This window comes from Pseudomyrmex gracilis, unplaced genomic scaffold (genome assembly GCF_002006095.1).
Source record: "Pseudomyrmex gracilis isolate BER0280 unplaced genomic scaffold, ASM200609v1 scaffold_30, whole genome shotgun sequence".
Taxonomy (NCBI): domain Eukaryota; kingdom Metazoa; phylum Arthropoda; class Insecta; order Hymenoptera; family Formicidae; genus Pseudomyrmex; species Pseudomyrmex gracilis.
In genome coordinates this window covers 679,151-699,208 of record NW_018020614.1, presented here as the reverse complement: position 1 = coordinate 699,208, position 20,058 = coordinate 679,151, and the positions used below count along the sequence as shown (strand labels likewise).

At 35.6% G+C, this 20,058-nt stretch overlaps 5 protein-coding genes across 7 annotated transcripts; 3 read left to right on the top strand and 2 right to left on the bottom strand.

The window, feature by feature from the left end:
* Positions 1-555: 555 nt before the first annotated feature.
* On the bottom strand, positions 556-4,966 carry LOC109852526 (proteasomal ubiquitin receptor ADRM1-B). Of its 2 annotated transcripts, none has more exons than XM_020423745.1 (5): positions 4,645-4,966; positions 4,285-4,401; positions 3,785-4,124; positions 3,568-3,701; positions 556-1,551 (listed from the first exon to the last, which is right to left on the bottom strand). In XM_020423745.1, exons 1-5 carry the CDS (start codon positions 4,840-4,842, stop codon positions 1,159-1,161), a joined length of 1,182 nt encoding a protein of 393 aa, XP_020279334.1. In that variant the 5' UTR covers positions 4,843-4,966; the 3' UTR covers positions 556-1,158. The 2 variants fall into 2 exon arrangements, with proteins under 2 accessions (XP_020279334.1, XP_020279335.1); XM_020423746.1 differs by having other exon boundaries at positions 556-1,383.
* A 485-nt stretch (positions 4,967-5,451) lies between these two features.
* On the top strand, positions 5,452-8,384 carry LOC109852516 (mitochondrial 2-oxoglutarate/malate carrier protein-like). The gene is made up of 6 exons (XM_020423731.1): positions 5,452-5,904; positions 6,532-6,747; positions 6,828-6,958; positions 7,055-7,225; positions 7,338-7,437; positions 7,547-8,384. The coding sequence occupies exons 1-6, from the start codon at positions 5,846-5,848 to the stop codon at positions 7,746-7,748; spliced, it is 879 nt and encodes a 292-aa protein (XP_020279320.1). The 5' UTR covers positions 5,452-5,845; the 3' UTR covers positions 7,749-8,384.
* A 343-nt stretch (positions 8,385-8,727) lies between these two features.
* LOC109852517 (40S ribosomal protein S13-like) lies at positions 8,728-9,999 on the bottom strand. The gene is made up of 3 exons (XM_020423732.1): positions 9,890-9,999; positions 9,419-9,546; positions 8,728-9,245 (listed from the first exon to the last, which is right to left on the bottom strand). Exons 1-3 carry the CDS (start codon positions 9,910-9,912, stop codon positions 8,941-8,943), a joined length of 456 nt encoding a protein of 151 aa, XP_020279321.1. The 5' UTR covers positions 9,913-9,999; the 3' UTR covers positions 8,728-8,940.
* A 194-nt stretch (positions 10,000-10,193) lies between these two features.
* LOC109852502 (prohibitin-2) lies at positions 10,194-12,874 on the top strand. The gene is made up of 6 exons (XM_020423706.1): positions 10,194-10,400; positions 10,852-11,114; positions 11,196-11,513; positions 11,744-11,821; positions 11,973-12,069; positions 12,447-12,874. The coding sequence occupies exons 1-6, from the start codon at positions 10,271-10,273 to the stop codon at positions 12,632-12,634; spliced, it is 1,074 nt and encodes a 357-aa protein (XP_020279295.1). The 5' UTR covers positions 10,194-10,270; the 3' UTR covers positions 12,635-12,874.
* A 726-nt stretch (positions 12,875-13,600) lies between these two features.
* Positions 13,601-20,021, top strand: LOC109852462 (mediator of RNA polymerase II transcription subunit 16). 2 transcript variants are annotated; one of them, XM_020423647.1, is made up of 14 exons: positions 13,606-14,080; positions 14,167-14,313; positions 14,472-14,670; positions 14,884-15,130; positions 15,211-15,366; positions 15,444-15,613; positions 15,700-16,036; positions 16,150-16,357; positions 16,437-16,614; positions 16,804-16,950; positions 17,071-17,287; positions 19,301-19,410; positions 19,562-19,707; positions 19,806-20,021. In XM_020423647.1, the coding sequence occupies exons 1-14, from the start codon at positions 14,025-14,027 to the stop codon at positions 19,924-19,926; spliced, it is 2,439 nt and encodes an 812-aa protein (XP_020279236.1). In that variant the 5' UTR covers positions 13,606-14,024; the 3' UTR covers positions 19,927-20,021. The 2 variants fall into 2 exon arrangements, 1 of the variants encoding a protein (XP_020279236.1); XR_002250005.1 differs by lacking the exon at positions 19,806-20,021 and having other exon boundaries at positions 13,601-14,080; positions 17,071-17,268; positions 19,562-19,650.
* The last annotated feature ends 37 nt before the right edge of the window (positions 20,022-20,058 follow it).

Sequence of the window (20,058 nt, the reverse complement as noted above, 5' to 3'; positions counted from 1 at the left end):
AAAATTGATGAAACGAATTAATCTATCTCTTCGCGCTTTTTTTTTTTTTTTTTTTTTTTTTTTTTTTCTTCATTTGCCGGACGTTTTATTTTTTCTTATCTGATCGCGTCACGGTATCTCCAACCGGATATTTCTGCAAATCAAAATCATGCAAATATCTGAGAATATATATGTGTATAGTTGTACCAATTCGGTTAACTTTTGTAACTTACTTAATTACGTAAGTTTTGTAAGCACATTTATACATGTATAAAATAATGTATTATGTAACGTATAGTCAATCACGAAAATCTACATGCATTTAACGATATTTCTTGTATAAATGAACTTCATATCATGTCAGTATTTCTAACTTCAATCGATAAACGTTGGAATATCTATAAAATTTTTAGAATTTCCAAACTTTTGTAATATATTAAATTTAATTAATTTATTGGCTCATGTATATTTATATGGTTCATGTAGACCTTTGCGCTTGTGTGACTATATGCACGTGTAAGAGAAATATAATGAATGAATAGAAATAATTAATTATAATAAATTCAATTCCATCCATTCTGTTTTAAACTCTGTTTTATTCAAGCGTTTACAGTTTAATCAATCCATTAAATCCACTGTATTGTATACAAAATTGTTCAATATATGAATTTCTCCGCGTATATATTTTTTTATAATCTTAATAAAGTGACACACGGATAAAATTTGCTATCTGTCTCTAATTTGAAATTGTATATCGACGTGTTTATTAATTTCTCACTGATTGATTGTATAAATACGGCGTTGTTAACACACTTGGAAAAAAAAAATAAATAAAAATAACAAAAAAACTTTCGAAAAGCATTAAATACCGCAATACATTTAAATTACATCGGAGAAGAAAATATTGCCTTTGTAAAAAATTGTTTTATGTATATATTGTTATAACGCAAAATGCGCGATTTCTGAAATGGAAAAAAGGGAACGAAACCGCGGCAAATGTGTAGATTAGCGGGTCACCTGTGTTTCACTGTCAAAATCAAGAGAATTGCTTCGGTTCTCTCTCAAGAAGATATATTTCGTAATCATTCGAAATTGCCGAAGTCGCCCCCTAATGTACAGATTTACCGGGAGAACACACACACATCTTTACACAGATGTGTACGAACAATACAATTTTCCTTAATCTAACGCCATGCCCTCGTCGTCATCGTCTTTCTTATCAGGACCGGTGGTCGATGAGGATTGCTTTTTGTCTTCCTGTCCCTGTTGCGCTTGCTGTCCCTGACCGCTCTTCGCTTCGGATTCCAGCGCGCTGACAAATTCTTCGATGTTACCAGTGGCCGCGGCATTGACGGCGTCCGATCCCAAGCCGAATTGACGGATGACTGGGCCCGCCTGGCCCGACTGCAAAGCAGACCAGAACATTGATAGCGCCTGGGAGAACTGGGGAGACGAGAGCGTTGTAGACAGGTTGTCCCCTGGCGGCAAGTGCATGTTCATGGCACTCTCCAAACTCTCCGTTGCGGTAACCGCGCTCGGGATGGCGTTGGTCAGTTCTGTCGCTACTCCCCTCTGCCGGACAATAAGCTGCGCTGTAGCTGGACGAAAACAACAGACATACCCGAAGAAACTCCCCCAACTGCTCAGCAGAGCCAGAGTCTCCGACAGCCAGGAAAAGTTCAGACGGAAGATAGTATTGCACAGAGAGAAAACCATGCTTCTCTAATACTATTTGACTTTCTATGTGTTACTTTGTCACAGTATATATTATATATATTGCGCTTCTCAACAATTATTTGGTATGATTGAGTTGACTGACCGTCAAGTCTTGAAATTTTTTATTGTCGCGCATATTTCGTACGTACTTTGTTATTAAACAAGAATGACACAATTTCACGAAGGAATATCACGTTATACAAACCCGGGCGTGATTATGCGGCATTGAGAGTGCAATATATATAATAGCTCTTTTATAGATTAGTAAAGCCTTGAGTCTTTAAAAGCAAGCAGACACCGTAGCAACCGCTTTATCCGCGTCGTTATCAGCGAGTTCCCACTTTATAAAAGAAAGCCGAGGTTCGATGCTTTTTTTTTTATGTCAGCCGGATCATTCGGCTTGTCCATTGGAAAAAAAAAACCAAATCCGTAGTTCACGACACACTTCCGAATCGCACTCACATGCAAGCGGTCATCACAATTCTTCAAACATTTTACGATTTTTACCAGTATTGTAATTTACATGCACATAAACAGAGAACACAAACGTTAACTACCGAGCGAGTTAAAATTTTGATTCTGATTTAATCACAGTTGTGTTAATTAAAGTGCGCGTTATACATTTTAAATATCACAATTTGTTTTTGTTTGTTTTTTTTTTTTTTTAGTGTAGCAATGTACTATGTGATTATATGTTACTGAGATTACATACAATTAACGAAACAAAATTATGCTCATTTCTGTTCACTCAGAAACAAATTTAGTAGACACTTGCTAAAACATTCTGTCTGAATGTACTCGAAAGCTATTTCCACAACTTCTGGAATTCTGTTATCAAGACTAACACTTTTATATCCTTTGATAGCAGCTGTAAAAAATATATAATTAGTAACACAGTAGATACAATCTGATAAAAAAAAAAACGTTTTTTGCAAAAATTTCTGTACTTTGATTTAAAACTTTTCGTATGTAAATTTTCTTCTCTTAGTAAATATTTTGATACATATTCTCTGTGGAAATACATATTTCTATCTTCTATTTCTTTCTTGTCGTTGACCGTTTTGTATATTATTCTGTAGTAATAATTTTAAAAAGGTCTACATTTAATTTTTCTTTAGCTGGTGTAAGAAATTCTATAGAGCAAGTTAATTTATCGATTCAATACGTCAAACGTTTGAGATAAACTTTAGTCTATTTTAAGACAAAATATATCTCCGAAGACAACTTCGAAGGTGTGGTCTTGCACACTCGTAATCGTTGCGAAGTATCGGTGGGGATTTAATCTTATCGGTTCTCAAGAAAACCAGTTACATATTTAATACAAACAGAAATTTTTTGAGTGATTTGATACACTAACTCCAATAATATCGTTCCCGTTATTTTATTTAAATAAATATCTATGATAATTTAAATGTATATCTACGATAATTTTTCTTCAAAACAAGCATCTATTTAATATCAGATATTAAAGCATTCATTAATAACTATAAACAAGCTAAGCATTATGCAAAATATATTATTCTCCAAAAAATCCATTAACCTTTAATTTATTAATGTACTCTTGTAAAGATACGTGTATATAAAAGTGTGTGTTCATATAACACTCGTATAAAACATTTATGTCAGAGAGATATAATCTAATAAAAGTTAGTCTTTTTTTATTAGCTGCTATCATATTTAGTTATTTTATAGTAATTTCTTATTTAAAAAAATAGTACATTGCATCATATTTTGCATCATATCATATGTTTTATGTAGTAATTTAAAATATTCAGAAATTTGTTAGCAAATCCAATTACTCTTCAATCAAAGTAAATCTACGTAGGTAGGCAAGTTCAGAAGTAATTCAGATGTATGAAATAGTGATATTACCTGCACAGCTGGTTCTGCTCGATTAGATGTTGGAATTTCTGACAGAAAATTCTGCAAATCACTAAGCTGTATTCTGTTGTTTGAGCTTGTTGTTGTCGCTGTTGTGGTCGGCGTGGACGGAGTTGCTGTTCTTGCTGGCAATTAATGTTATTATAAGTACGTCATCAAGTAAAGCACATGCACATTCATCTTATTCAATTGAATGAATTTGACTCACGTGAAGACTTTGAATCCGTGTTAGATCCAGGAGTTAGAGAATGGGGTGATCTAGTTACATTTGTAGTGGCTGAAGGTGTGGATGAAGTCGTAGTGGACGTTCTGGTACTTTGAATACCTTGCGGTCTACTCATAGTGCCCAACAAATTGCCCAAACCTCCGATTTGACCGACACCGCCAAACAACTGTATCAGCTGTTGCTGCGACATGTTATTCAGCAAATTTTGAAGATCACCCTCCGCATTAGCACCACCGCTTCTCTGAGATCCCGGAGTTGGCGGATTGTTAAGTACATCGTTAATCTTTCTACAATGTTCTTCATCCTTGTCTGTTTTCAGATCCTGGATCAAGAAATTACTTGTATGAAATTCTGTTTTAGCAAAATTTGATTGATGAAACAACAAAGTTTTTAACTATTCCTCTACCTATTCCTCCATGTACAATTTTCATATTTTTTTTCTATGATAATATATTACGTGTCAAATTGTAATTTTGTTTTACCTGTAGCCAGAAAAAGAACTTCTTGCTGGAAGATTTAAACCGTAACAAATACACTCTGCCTGTTTTGCACTGAGGAACGTGTTTAAATTCACAGTCATCAGGGAAGATGATCAGGTCCTGAAAAAGAAAAATACAACAAATAAACAAACAGACAAGTATATCTTGTGTATCGTACGTTTCACAGCAAATCAAGATATGACAGAAAGGAACAGAGAGAGAGAGAGAGAGAGAGAGAGAGAGAGAGAGAGAGAGAAAGGAGCAATTTTTTTACGAGATCGAACGAGAAGCGTACATTCTCGCAGGTTTTGCAAAAATTTGTTTTAGAGCTCCGTTTAAAGAATAAGGAGATTGTGTTCCTACATCTTCAACCACCCCGGTCGTGCGGTCCTTCCAACAAAAGTGCATTAAGGAGTCGTCGGACTGGTAGACGTACAGCTGGCCCTTTCGCGTGTCCGGATAGACCATTTTCCCTTTCACGGTCATTTTGCCGGCCTTGAACTCTACTAGATTTTTCGAGGCGCCGCGCGAGGCATTGCCGAAAAGCGCTCCGCTTGACATGATTGTTAATGTAGAAAAATATCGTTGCACCGAACAAGAAAACTTCCGTCTCACTCGCAACTGCTCTGTTCACACTCCTACGGGCACACGAGGCGCGCCGACGATGACACTGCATTTCAAGATGGCGACGTGGCGCTAAATTGATGCAAGAGGGAGGGAGTGGGAAGATGCTCGACGAGACGAAAACGAGGAAGAAGGCGAAATGAGTCAAGAATTTTTCTACTTGAACAATATCTTTGTGTGATGCACACACAGAAAGGACGGGGAACATCATCGTTTGTGTATCTCGCAAATCGTTCGCTATTTTGGCGCATTCTCATCGAGATGGAGAATGTGCGAGGTTTTGCGAGTGTAACTTTTGACGTTATTTTTTATATTTACAGCAACTTTTTCAATATTTTCTTCCTGAATTGTGCTAATTCAACTGAAAAAAAAAATGTATGCACATGTATAAGAGTCAAACACAACGTTGTTAAACACTTTTAAACCTGTCTATATATCATTACGTAATATATATACTATTATATATATATATATATATATATATATATATATAGAGCAATTATAAAGTAAAGGGAGAAGGGGTTAATGTGGAATAATTATAAAGTAACGCAATTCCCGCGCGAAGATGTGCGATTCTGCGAGACCTTAATTTTGAACTTGGTCTCGAGATCGATTTAGATTCGTTTCGTTTTATTTGCGTATCGATGCCGGGAAGGTGGCGCTAATTTCACAATTTCGCATCAGCTGATGACATATGACACGACTGTCCAAAGGGTGATCGTAGCAGATATGATCATAGAGCGAAATCTAACCGATTCCAGTATCTTCCGCGGTCATGAACGGTGCCGCTCGATGAAACGCACGTCCTTCCGTTTTGTTAATTAATTTTTGTTTATATCATTTGGTTTATCGCGATTGTTGTTACTTTGCGCGACAGCAACAAGTAACAGGATCGGTACGAATCTGCACGTCATATCGATTTGATCGAATCGCATCAAAAATGAGCAATCAAAAGACGGTGCCGAACGCCGTTAAGTTCCTAATTGGAGGCACTTCTGGGTTTGTGTTTTTCTTTATAAAGTGTTGTTTCATTATTGAACTTAGATTTGTAAGCAAACAATCGTCAATCAACTGTTTGAACAAATAAATTTGTATGTACATTGTTTTTCATTAGAGTTTCACGAAACATAAATTTATATAATTGTTGAACAAAGGAGAAGACAAGTAGCTGGAACATTTTGAGTTTTATAAAGAGTATTTCTCGCGAATTGTTTAATTAGTATTATTTGTTAGTTACAAAAAAATTGACCAAGAATTGTTTCCCCAGTGACGCAATATATACATGTATAGACAGATATACATAGAGATGCTAATAGAATATATATACACACAAAGTTATAAATAACTGTAACCCTGGACAACTGGCAACTTTGTTGACTCTGCTAGATTTCACGAAAAAAAGTTTTTAGCTATCTTATGACTGACAAATATTTGCAATATTTTATTGAGAAATTCTTACAATGCTCTAAGATTAATATTGACACGTTTTAAAATGTAATTTGTACTTGTATATTGAACGCACAAGATACTATAATACTTTTACATATCATTTATAAGTTTGATTATATATTTTGCAAAATCTTTAATTATTTTTATGAAAAATAATAAATATCATTACGTTTACAGCATGGCAGCTACATGTTTTGTACAGCCATTAGATTTAATAAAAAATCGCATGCAATTAAGTGGCACAAAAACATCCACGTTTAGCGTTACATCGGGAATTCTGAAGAACGAAGGCGCTTTGGCATTATATTCCGGTTTGTCTGCTGGTTTAATGCGACAAGCCACATACACTACCACTAGACTCGGTATATACACCTGGCTTATGGAAATTGCTTCGTAAGTGCAACTGGTACAGACACATAAGAATTATATTGACAAGTTATATGTGTTAAAAAATATACATGTTTCTTATTCAGGAAAGATAGCCAACCAAGTTTTATCACGAAAGCGGCACTTGGCATGACTGCTGGTTGTGTCGGAGCATTTGTAGGTACACCTGCGGAAGTAGCTTTAATTAGGATGACTGCTGATGGAAGATTACCGATAGGTATATAATCACGTTTATATTTTTGTACACGATTGCTGTACGATATTTGCGATTTTTTAATCACGTTATTATCGTAGAATTTATATATGTTTTCAGCCGATAGACGCAATTACAAAAATGTGTTTGATGCATTATTCCGTATAATTAGAGAAGAGGGTCTCTTCATGTTATGGCGTGGCGCCATTCCCACGATGGGACGTGCCATGGTTGTAAACGCAGCACAATTGGCATCTTATTCCCAAGCCAAACAGGCACTGTTGAATACAGGTAGGAATATTATAAATCTGTCAAATGTTTTATTAAGATTTGTGTATTGGAAATATTTATTTATTTTATTACCTGTTGAGTGACAAATTGTATATTTTTTTCTTGAAACTAGGATATTTCGAGGAAAATATTGTGTTACACTTTGCGAGCTCTATGATTTCTGGTTTGGTCACTACTACTGCTTCCATGCCTGTGGATATAGCCAAGACGAGGTAAGTTTCTGCAATAAGTTTGGAATTCAATTCAAAAATCGTTTGAAGTCTTTTTTTGGTTTTTTTAATATACGGATTCTCTGTTGATTTGTTAATCGTTTTCTTTCAGAATTCAAAACATGAAAACTATAAACGGCAAACCAGAATTTACAGGCGCGATTGACGTTCTGAGCAAAGTCATAAGAAACGAGGGTTTGTTTGCATTGTGGAAAGGCTTCTTCCCGTATTACGCGCGTCTAGGTCCACATACAGTGTTGACGTTCATCTTTTTGGAACAAATGACCGCTTCGTACAAAACGTATTTAGCATAACAACAGGTATACATTGTCAAACAAAGTGTTATCAATGTTATCAGTCTTCTGAATATTTTTTTGTAACTTTTCTCGTATTTTTACAAGTGTTATTTTTTTGACAAATCTATTTTGTTAGTGTATTATATCCTTTTATGTCAAAGGTCACGCACACAATTGCAATATGTCGATATGTATATACACCCATAGAATTTATTTTCTTATACCTGTAATAAAAATTACATAGACATGTATAGCGAATTAAAGAAACCTAGTAGTCGTACGTGTATTAGAATTTTCGATATATTTTTCATAAGAAACAAAAAAAAATATTCCTATCTTAGTTAGGAACAATTGTGTTCTTATATATGGCATTTTATATTCCACCAGTCGTACAGTTCACATTTAGGTATAGAAAAACAAAAAGCGTACATTCTATATACACAAATATAAATAAACACGTTAGCTTTTCTTCCTCTGCTAACGATCGTTCAATTCATCTACATGTAATTCTTTGTTATTTTGTGTATTATACTACTTGCGGCATGAAGGTCAGCGTTTTTTGTGTAAGATGTATATTGCCATTTGTGTTAATAAGAATATAAATTTAACAAAAGTGGAAAATGGGAAAATATGTATATATGTTATTAATAATATTATAATATGTAATATATGTTATTAATAATATTATAATCAGTGAAATATTGAGCGTACATATTTGTGCGCATAGTCTACTAAAATACTGAGGACATAGCAAATGTAACAAAAGAAATATATATTTTAAATGTAAAATGCTTTTGATTGTATTTTATTGTCTAATCGAAATAATATTTTGCACAACAAAACGCATCTGATTGCAATACATAAGAGGCAATAATGACAGTTTGTTTTTTCCCACATTCTATTATAACTCGACTTTTTGGACCGACTACTACGCTCTGATAGATCGAGTAAACTGAAAGAGAGAAAAGAAGAAAATGTAGGTAAATAAGAAAAAAAATTTGTTATATAAGCATTTTATCTTTATTTTTCTTCATTCATGATGGCCTCTATTGTGTAGCTACATAATTTCTTATTTTTAAATCTTTATTTTAGTAGTTTTTAAATATTTGTGTATATCTTTTTTACTCTCTTTGAGATAAGGATAGATTTGGACATATGTAATTTGTTGATATTTCTTTTTTTATAATAAAAACATAAGTATATAACAAAATTAGGCTACAAGAGCGCTAGCTGTCGAGCTTTCGTATTTCCAGTTCGGTGGCAGCGATCCTTTTGTTTTATAATAACGCGCCAATCTGTGAATTCTAGACTCGACCAGAATTAAACGGAATTTGCTGTCCTTGTCCTTCCTGTTCCGCTCCAAGTGTTTACGCACAGCAACAGCTTTCTTGATCAAATAATACAGATCTTCTGGTAGATCCGGAGCCAAGCCCATACTCTTCACAATACGCAGAATCTTGTTTCCTGTACGAAATCGCACCTGAGCCACACCATGAGAATCTCGAAGTATAACACCTGCAAATGTAATACTTTATAATTTTCCTAATTTATGAAATTGATGACGATCTGTGACAACACTCTTAACTGATTGCTAAAAAAAAACTTATACATATATAAATATTCAACAAGCTGAAAACATATAATTATACATATATATTTTACTAGTAAAACAACTACAATAATTTTACCAATTTGTGAAGGTGTACGTCCCTTTTTCGCTTCCTTGTAAATAAGTTCTTTGCAATCTTCTGGTGTCAATTTCAACCAAGTTGGTACACTTCGTCGATAGGGGAGGGCAGACTGGGATATACCTTTTCTGAAAAACTAATATGTTACTGAAATACAGTATTCTTAATTTTATCACACACACACACATATTGAATTTAACATACTTAAAATTATATGCACTAATTAAACGATCGCGCATGTACGTCAAACGAAATTTACGATAATAAAAAAAAAATCAAATAATTAAGACGATTGCAAGTAGTAGATTAATTAATAACTTAAGAGATGACATATATTTCAATAGAAAAAAGAGAATAGAGACACAATCACGAGGGTGACGAATATCGAGAATTATCGACATTGTTACAAAGTTTTCGAGATACTGATGCATTGACACAAGTTTACTGATATAACAAATATCGTTGTGTTACCCATGTGAGTGCATACGACCCATTTTGACAGAATTTCTTTCACAGAAATGTCCAGAAACAACGTTTAGTCCACGCGATGTCAGGTAAGAGAAATACACTACTATTTTCGCGCATGCGCAGCGAAATTCCACTTTGGAACCAGTTTGACCAACTCTGATTACCTTGGTGAAATCTCCATCCGATAGCCAATCGAACGAGAATCTTCAATCACTAAGGCTGCCTTACATTTCTCTGGACAAAATAGGATTTGAAAACGCAGCCCTAACACGGCGTGACACGGCGATTGCCGATGATAGTCGGGAACTACCGATCATCTCTGTCTGAATTTCTTAAGTCTGTCACCGGCTTGTTTCCGATTATCGTGTTAATTTTTTAGACGCGATGGCGCAAAATAAATTTAGCGAGATGGCCTCGCGTTTCGGCAAGGGCACGAACGGAGTGCCGATGAGCGTAAAAGTCCTCGCTGCCGCCGGTGTCGCGGCTTACAGCGTCTCGAAATCCATGTACACAGGTTAACCTCAATTTTTTGTTCATTCTCCTTTTCTCTTTAACGACAATCGCGCCCTACGTCCTAATTGTTGTTTTTTGTCTTTGAATAAATAATAATAGATCTAAATGCGTTCAGTGAATTGCCCAAATCTATAGTTTTTTTTTTTTCATGTATCTTGTGTTCCAGGATTACTGGAAGTTTGTGTGGTTATGTAATTTTTTAATCGACTGATGCAATTCAGTAGACAAACGTAGTAATATAATGAAACTTTTACACAAAATTTCTTTCAAGATTTTGTTATTACTAGTCTACAAAAAAGTGTCATGTTTTCTGAAACATTTCTCTCATATTTTTTAGGAAAGTTCTGATAAAAAAAAAAAGTTATTTATTTGTTATATAAATTATATAAGTTAAAGATATCACAACAGATAAGTTTTTGTACAAAACTGTCAATTAACTTTGTATATTTCAGTGGAAGCAGGTCACAGAGCTATTATATTCTCTCGACTGGGAGGTATCCAGAAAGATATTATGACCGAGGGTCTGCACTTTCGTATTCCATGGTTCCATTATCCGATAATTTACGATATTAGAAGCAGGCCTAGGAAAATCTCTTCGCCTACGGGTTCCAAAGACTTGCAAATGGTTAACATTTCCTTGCGTGTTCTCTCGCGTCCTGACGCGGCTACTTTGCCGGCTATGTATCGACAACTTGGTCTTGATTATGATGAAAAAGTAATCAACATATAAATGCAAACGTTTAAAAATTGGTTTTATGTATAAAAAATTTATACATAAAATTGATTAATTTTTCAGGTATTACCAAGCATCTGTAACGAAGTGTTGAAGTCTGTTGTTGCTAAGTTTAACGCCTCGCAATTGATCACGCAAAGACAACAGGTTTCCAATTTGGTGCGCAAGGAATTGACCGAGCGCGCTCGGGACTTCAATATTGTTTTGGACGATGTATCGATAACAGAGCTTAGTTTCGGCAAGGAATATACCGCTGCGGTAGAAGCCAAGCAAGTAGCTCACCAGGAAGCTCAACGAGCTGCTTTCGTAGTGGAAAGAGCCAAGCAAGAAAAACAGCAAAAGATTGTGCAGGCTGAGGGAGAAGCCGAAGCAGCCAAAATGATATCCTTTAGAGAACTAATCGATTTTCTAGCTACTTTGCGATATAAGCAATTTTTCTTTTGTTTTACATGATTTTTTACTTGCGCAAATAGATTGTGGAAAGATATAGTCCAACTTTAACTTTTTTTTTTTTAAATTATTAAAAGCTGGAACTTTGCAATTTTAGCAAGTTTGTGAGCAATTATATTAATATTTAAAATAAATTTATAATTGCCTTAACTGCAGTGCACCTTGGTTTAGCTGTCGGCCAGAACCCTGGCTATCTGAAACTGCGTAAGATACGAGCCGCGCAGACAATCTCGCGCACGGTAAGCATCGTAACGCTAAAATTTGCTATCTCAAAGTTTAAAATCAAAAGACAAGAAGTTGCGTCACTTTGCGTATAAATTTTAAAGAGATATCTCGCACGCTTAATTAAATATCTAAAATTAATCGCTAAAAACGATTCGGTTGTTTTAGATCGCCAACTCTCAGAACAGAATATTCCTCAGTGGCAATAGTTTGATGTTGAATATTCAAGATCCGACTTTCGACGAAGGCAGTGACAAGCTGAAAAGTAAGAAGTAAAACACTCGTCAAAACGTGCGCCATTCTTTTTCTTTGATTTTCTTTTTGTAAAGTTGTATTTTTACTCAGCTCAAAGCATCAAATTGTTATTGTACAATTATGTGTCGAAATATTACGAATAAGAGTCATCAAAGGGTTTTCCAAATTTATGATTAATCTATGTATACGACGTGTATATCCCCATCACTGACTTCATTCATCTCCTTGTTACTTTCCTCACGACCATGCTCGCTCGCAGATAATTTTATATGTGATCAATTATGTAACTGTTCTTATCGAATGTTTTCTCGCAATTGGTCTTTGTATAGGCAGCACACTGTAGACTGTAGTTGCTTACGCGTAGACGTCCAATACTGGATTTTTCAGATCACAAAGCATGGAGAAACTGGAATGAGGCAGCTGACAATGTCGCTCGGAGTTTAAGTAGTTCCCAACAAGCGCTGTTAATTGACGAAACGCTCGGCATCGAGGCTCGATCAGACAGAGCAGACGTCTCATCCTCGTCCTCTCTACTAGAACTGGCCGACGACGGTGCTAAGCGAATAGTACCGTGATGAAAATAATTCTGCGACGCGAGCATGTCTCTAACACAGATCCTTCTTTGTTCCGCTATCCTGTCCAAGAACATGTCCCGTGCATATTATTTTTGATGATAAGTAGTGTAAGATTCGTTTTTTTTATCGCGCACTTGTGTTTTACATTGTAATTTTATATTTTGTACTTGGGTAAATAGAAGTTACGGAGAAATTTTAAAAGAAAACAAAAAAGAAATATAAGATATTAATTACTAAAATAAAAATCAAAATAATATTGAAAAAGTGATAAGTATAACATTGGCGATAATAAAAAATATTTAATAGACTATATGTACAAATTATTTTGGTATATTATAAAAGGCTACTTATTTGCGATATATAAAACATTATAGTAAATTTGATGTAAAAGAGAATATTATATATGTGTAATATTTTATATCTATATATAATACACACACATACGCATATATGTATATAATATATATATATATATACCGTAATCACGTGACCGAAGTCAGTAACATCGCCGCGGTCAGTGACCCCTCCCCCACCAAGACTGCGGGGCCGAGGTCAATGCCCCGCCAAGGCCGCGCGGCCGTGGTCAGTGACCCTTCCCCCCACCAAGGCCGCGCGGCCGAGGTCAATGCCCCGTCAAGGCCGCACGGCCGAGGTCAGTGACCCCGCCAAGGCCGCGCGGCCGAGGTCAGTAACCCCGCCAAAGTCGCGCGGCGGGGGTCAGTGACATTACTCTGTAGTATGTATATAATACATATAATACAATATAAATTATAATATTATAAATATATAATAAATTATATGTATAATATGTATTATTTAATGTTATATATAATATATCTCTCTGGTAGGAACGTAGCAATAACGCGGTGGCCAATCAACACGTCTCGCATTTCTAAATAATAAAAGTCTCTAGAGAACTCTATCCGATAGCCAATCAAATCTTTATGTTGTACGGAAACGCAGTAATGAAATGGATTAAAAACACTGCGCCGTACAGTGTTTATAATAGCACATGCGCTAGAAATCCAACCTATAACCTAACCTAATTACATTTCTTTTGTATCAACCTTGTGCTCGCCAGTGCTCGCAAAGATCGCTGCGGCGGTTATTGGGCACGTGAAAAAGACTACATAAAAAAAAAAAAAAACTTTTGTATCAACTTTTATCGCATTGATTTTATCACTAACGTATCGATCAGAAGATGTTAGAGATTTTAATAAATACAAAAATAAATTTGATACGTTAATTTATGTGGAAACACAATCCTGACTGATCAAGAAAGGAGAAACAAAATCAGTCAGGATTTCATAGAATCGTCATTTATTTATTTATTCTAAGTTGACATATGGGTGTACTTTAAATATATTTATTGAATCAATTATCCGATGAAATGGATTTGTTATATACTGTCAATAGGAGAAATTCTCCTAAGTCGAATCAAGAATGGTATGTTTGAAAAAATACATGTCTTTTGCAACATTTGTGTATTAACTGTAAAATATACCTAACACAATTCTGTTAATTTGTTTCAGTTTATATGTTGGTCAGTCCTTGTGTTCCTTGTCCAGTCGAAATATAGCAGCATTTACTACAATGATAGAGTTAGATGATAATAGTGGCAAAACACGTGGTTGTCATGTTTATGTGGAAGATTTAAATATGCCGTGGCATGCTCACAAGTACAATATTTTATATCATTTAAAGTGTCTAATATTTTTTGTTTATAACAGTATTAGATAAAAGATCTCTTGTTAGTCAATAAATTGTTTTAATAACTTGAATTCTCTAAATTGTCAAAAATTCAGAGATTAAACATGAAATTCTTTTATATCTTCAGAGTGCTTTCAAATAAACACAATATCACTGCACTAGAGTGGGATTTGCCTGGTGACAAGTTGGTGGTAGCAGATACAGCTGGAAATGTGCAGTTGTGGATGTTTAAAGATCATGTTTTAAGTGACTGGATGTTGATAGGTTCCACATATTTTTCTGGTGAACACATATTGGGTGCAGCTTGGTTCCATAATGGCAAAAAGGTATTGTACATACTAACTTGCTAAGTAACAACAGTTATTTTCATATTTTTTTCAAGAACAATTCTTGTATACTAAAATACTTTTTTACTTAGTTTACATTGTTATTTTATATTATTATAATTTACAAGAATATATTAAAAATATTTATGTCATACTTAAAATTTTTTTCATATACAATGTGTTACCTTTTATTTTTTTACAATAATTTTTCAGACAGGGCTAGTAACTGAAAAGAAAGACAGCATGCATTACAGTGAAAAATTCAATCATTTATTGTTTGCACCTTCAGTAAGACAATTTGGTAACAGAGCAGCTGAAGGTGTGCTGGTTGTGTCAACTACTGGCATGGTTGGTGCAGTCATGATCACAAAAGATCTTCAGGTTCCGATTTGTTACTCAACAGAGAGTCTTGGCAACGCAAGACACAGAATAACCGCGGTGGATTTGTGTTATGGAAAAAGTAGGATTGAAACACATATGAAACATAATTCACGAATATTATATATGGACATGTGTTGCAAAAATTTGTCTGAATTTTAGACGGTCACTTTCTCGTCGCAGTCAGCAGCGGCAGTACTTGCTTGCCAATAAGATGTTACAGGGTATTGGTACGAAAAAACGATGATAAATGTACTATCACGTCGCAAGCTCTACCGAGTTTCTTCCTGCAAGACGGAGCACCCAAGGATAATTTATGTAAGCTTAATAATATTACAAGAAGTTTGGAAACATTAATTTATTCTGTGATTGTGCATTTGTTTCATTTTTTCCAGGTACAAATGTGACGCATTTAAAGTTTGTGGTCAGAGAAGATGCGGATTCTCTTGTAATCGCGGCGAATAGCGAAACTAGTGGATTCGTGGAAGTTTGGGAGTTGCGAGAAAAGTCGCAACCGGTTCACAAATTATTTCAGCCAAAGAGTCTAGAACCTTTTAAGACTGTTGTAGGTATTTTATTCATACGTACATATAGAAGTCGTTTTAATAATATTATAAATATTTTATTGCCATGCTTTGCCCACAATCATAGGTTTGGCAGTATCAGTCGCAGTACCGCTGTCAGTCACCGGTTACGGCAATAGCGACTACGAAGCTGTCTATAGTGACAACGTTACCGCCTCCGAGCTACGTTATAATTGCGTTGGCAGACTCGTCAGTGCATTGCCTTAATCGCCTTGACTGCCTCAAAGAAGTAGCGTACTCGTCATTGAACATGGGCTGGCGTCAAGATGAGCCAAGCAGCAAACACTTTAAGAGCTCGGTATCCGTTGCTCATATGGATCTCTCGTGGCTGGGCTGTGTACTCCTCGCGTGCGACACTCACGGCAATCTGTATCTCTACAAATTGTTGCCGGACGGCACCACAGGTATGAGATAGGCATAAAATTTTCTTTATCGTGTGAAGAAATTGCAGTGAAAAATCGAATAATTATAAAAATCCTGATGTTGCATATTCGAGATGTGATTTTTTATTTCGCAGGCTCATCGATGTCTTTGAGCTACGCTTGCACTTTATTGGAGTATTGTTTAGTGACGGGACTAGATTGGCTGGACATACTTTTGTGCTTGAGATCGTCCATGATCGAAGCGTTGTGCGAGCGATTAGACGTTTCCTTCAACCGGCAATCGCAACCCACGCAGCAATATCACTATATTCAATTTTTATGCATCAAGACGTCATTGTACAGGTAAATGTGTTAAATTTCTCATAGTAAAATAAGCAAATGTCTCAAAAGTAAGATGCAATTATAAAGTCGACGTTTACAGAATGCTTATATCGGGGCAAAATAAGGCAGCGGATTTATCGTCGCTGCTAATGATACACTCTGTAGCCACGGCATTCAAGTCTCTGTTAAGACCGTCGGACTTGATAACCCACGACAAAGGGCCGGCAGAGAGTTTGGCCGCAGTGCTCACAGATGTTATTACCGATAACATTGACAAAGTAATACAATCCATATACTTTGAACTTTCAATTAACGTTTTGTTTTTCTTATGCTACAAAAAACCAGAGAGCCTGTGGTCTATCTTTACCTTGGACTACAGGCACTCTGATTTTTTTTCTAAAAGTTTGATAATCAATGATGGCAGTTTTAGTTAAACTGTTTTATTTAAGTTTAATATTTTGTATTAGGTACTGTTGCATCTCGATCCGAAAGAATTTACAGTGGAACCGAGCACGCTGCAGTCGTTGCAGCAACTCATTCAGTGGGTCGCTGACTTAGCTTTGAACTTGCTCGCCAGGCTACCCGAGCAAAGGATGCAAATGAAAACTGGCGGTGTGAGTATATCGTTGAGGTTAGATTAATTAACATTTAAAATTGTTCCAACGGTCTCGGAATTATTGTCTGTCTTTAAATCTTTTGTTTCTTTTAATTTATTTTCTTACATTTTTTTGCAGTACGAACTTCTCAAGGATCACAAGGCTTTAAATACAATACGAGAGCTGCTGGTCATGATACGTATTTGGGGATTACTTCGTCCTTCGTGTCTCCCGGTGTTTCTTCGCAGCGCAGACTCGTTGGATGTTCTAGCCTTGTTGTTTCGCTTGTTATCAAAATTGGTGCAACCCAATGGAGACGCGCAGCAGCAACAACAGGTGGATGACGGTTTAATTGGTATATATATTTGCTAAATTTGGTTAAATTTTGGTAGTATAACACATAGAGAGTATAACAGATAGTTTATTAAATGTATTTAGTTTTTATTATAATTTATTTATTTTTCGAAGAGTATACATTGAGAGTATACTGTTTTTATTATTCTTTAGTAAATTTAAAGTATTTACACACCATTTATCAAAATAAGGGAATCACTTTTAATTGTGCGAAAAATATCCAGTGTATAATCAAATTTATAATATAATGTAAAGTATATTCGTAAACAAGAAAGCAGATGCAAATCAAACTTCTTATCGTGTACATTTCGTACTTGGTTACTTCGCGTTCCGGAAGTTTGATAATAACCACATCCTGAATAGTTATTATTATCAAACTAGATAAAATAAACTCGCGTTCGGCAACATTTTAACACACTTCATATCGCGCGTAACGTAATTGCATACCGTATTGCATAATACGCAGCACAGACTCAATAGCGGTACAAGTAGACATTAGAACGCGTAAACAACAAAAAAGTGTATTACAAGTAATGCACAATATACAATTTATTGTGTAACAAAATTAATTTATATACTTTTTATGTGTATATGATGTACGAATAAGTACACAAGTCTGATAAAAAAATATAATACAGAGGAAGAAGCGACGTTGCCAGCGAAGAAACAAGAAAGATGAGTAGCAAACTCGCGCTCAAACACAAAGATTCTCTCGCGTTGAAAGAGAATAAATCGAAACACGGAGAAAAACAAGAAGTTTGCAAGATGAAATACAGATATCTGTCGCTGCCTTGTCTTACTTTGAGCATGTTCCTGGTCTATTGGCTTATCATATGTCCTATAATGTTTGCTGTGTGTTTCTCCTTGTTCAGCTTTCCGCACGAGTCTTTAATCTTCTGGATTGTCTCGTTTTTAATCTGGTTCGTTATTATGATTTTGATACTAATTTGTTGGAGATGTTTGCAAGTGAAACAAAATTCCGAGATCAGCGTGATTTCTAAGTACGGCTCGGACAGCGTGGGCAGACCTCTCGGCGTCTTGCAGACGTCGTCCGAAGATGCGGAGTCTCTGGGAACGAAGATCGATTTAGAGCGTGATCCAGAATCACAGAAGAACGATCGAGAAAGCAAGAAGCTGTTGCCTTTGATGATACACAAACGAATATCTGGTGAAAATATTGAGGATACTGCAGTCGTTCACGGTGAACGAAATGGGGAAACTCGCTCGGACGTTGCCAGTGATTACGTTGCGAAAAATCCTTTGCAGGATTATCTGCAATTGGTGACGATATCACCGACAAAGGAAGAAGAGGTGGCTCCCAAAACGCCGATGTCACCACGAGATCTATTCTTCATCGATTTGATTCGCGGAGCCGAAGAAGCCGAGAAGGCGAACTCGTCGAAATCGAGAACGTATTTCTTTCCGAATGAAACAAGCGAGAATGATACGAAGAATGAAACAAATGCGGAAGAAGGAAAGAACGAGGACACGGAAGACAGAAAGGATGTGAAAGATGAGGACTCGAGAGACGAGAAGAATAGGACGAGCGAGTCGAGTTATTTCATAGCGAATGTGGATAGTCCGGTCAGTGAGAAAACGGAGGTCTTCCTTCATATCGATCCGGACATGAGTGCCGATCCAACGGAAGTGATTGTGGAGAAACCAGTGCTACTATTGCAATCGAACGAAGACAATTCAACAAGCTAATTAAATTACTAAAAAGACACGAATCACTAAGATAATTAATTAAACAACATAAAATATGAACTGAGAACAGAAATCGAGATTTTATTTAAAAAAATTAATGTGTTCAAATAAAAGATTTTATATTAACACACAGTATGAACGTGTTTTTTGTATCTACTTTCTTGCTTTATGAAAATTAATTGCTATTGTGTGTCCAAAAGATATGTATTTTTTAATTATTAATCTTTTTGATGGTTTAATCAAAATTGTTACGAAATTTTTTATCGAGAACTTACGTGCAATTTTGTTAATACAAACTCTTTTTCAGATGACTGCTGCTTGTTGCCAAATCAAATCATGATCCCGCAGTTGCATCAAGGCAACAGCATAACTGCCATAGTATCACCGCTTTTATTTTATCAAAACTTGCCGCTACAGGTAAGTTCTAATTATTAAAGCTTAAGTAATTATTTTAACGAAGAAGAATAAAATGATAGTAGATTAATTTTCTTGACAAATATTCAATTTTATATATATATATATATTTGTTATTACAATACCTATTGATCATTACAATTTACGATTGCAGTTGGAGTACGGAGTCGAGCCTGAACAATTAGTTTTTACACCTGAAATAAACGCCATCGAAGGTTGTATGCACAGCGGACAGATCGTGGACACGATACGACATTTATACTTGGGAAAGCAGCCGCTTTTAGTGAAGCAATGCACAAGGTATTCTATTGATTCATTGCTTATAATAATTAACAATGTTGAAAAGAAGAAAATAATAAAATACACACGGTCTTATAATTGTCTTCGTCATGTTGTAGATGCGGAGGTAAAGCACAAGTACAAAACATGACGAGAACAGCTGCGATCAGAGCTTGGGACCAAAGATGGACACGTGCTTGTCGGTGTGGTGGCGTTTGGCGGATTCACAAAGCCTGCTAACGACTCGAGAATCGAATTAGAAATCACCGTGTTTCTAACTATTAACTTTTATATCAAAGTTTACGCGAGCCATCCATCGAACAAAATCCAACTTACGATTGAGAGAGTTGGTTCGCTTGTCAAGCTGTAATT

Coding starts and splice junctions, on each gene's coding strand:
- LOC109852462 (XM_020423647.1), top strand. CDS start 14,025: ATGGATTTGTTATATACTGTCAATAGGAGAAATTCTCCTAAGTCGAAT. Junction 16,358..16,436: donor ATCAAGACGTCATTGTACAG/GTAAATGTGTTA, acceptor CGACGTTTACAG/AATGCTTATATCGGGGCAAA. Junction 19,411..19,561: donor ATCAAAACTTGCCGCTACAG/GTAAGTTCTAAT, acceptor TTACGATTGCAG/TTGGAGTACGGAGTCGAGCC.
- LOC109852517 (XM_020423732.1), bottom strand. CDS start 9,912: ATGGGTCGTATGCACTCACATGG. Junction 9,547..9,889: donor GGTCGTATGCACTCACATGG/GTAACACAACGA, acceptor TTAGTTTTTCAG/AAAAGGTATATCCCAGTCTG. Junction 9,246..9,418: donor ACGTACACCTTCACAAATTG/GTAAAATTATTG, acceptor TTACATTTGCAG/GTGTTATACTTCGAGATTCT.
- LOC109852502 (XM_020423706.1), top strand. CDS start 10,271: ATGGCGCAAAATAAATTTAGCGAGATGGCCTCGCGTTTCGGCAAGGGC. Junction 11,822..11,972: donor CGCAGACAATCTCGCGCACG/GTAAGCATCGTA, acceptor CGGTTGTTTTAG/ATCGCCAACTCTCAGAACAG. Junction 12,070..12,446: donor AGGCAGTGACAAGCTGAAAA/GTAAGAAGTAAA, acceptor TGGATTTTTCAG/ATCACAAAGCATGGAGAAAC.
- LOC109852516 (XM_020423731.1), top strand. CDS start 5,846: ATGAGCAATCAAAAGACGGTGCCGAACGCCGTTAAGTTCCTAATTGGA. Junction 6,959..7,054: donor TGATGGAAGATTACCGATAG/GTATATAATCAC, acceptor ATATGTTTTCAG/CCGATAGACGCAATTACAAA. Junction 7,438..7,546: donor GTGGATATAGCCAAGACGAG/GTAAGTTTCTGC, acceptor GTTTTCTTTCAG/AATTCAAAACATGAAAACTA.
- LOC109852526 (XM_020423745.1), bottom strand. CDS start 4,842: ATGTCAAGCGGAGCGCTTTTCGGCAATGCCTCGCGCGGCGCCTCGAAA. Junction 4,402..4,644: donor CGACCGGGGTGGTTGAAGAT/GTAGGAACACAA, acceptor TTTCTTTTTCAG/GACCTGATCATCTTCCCTGA. Junction 3,702..3,784: donor CACGGATTCAAAGTCTTCAC/GTGAGTCAAATT, acceptor ATTAATTGCCAG/CAAGAACAGCAACTCCGTCC.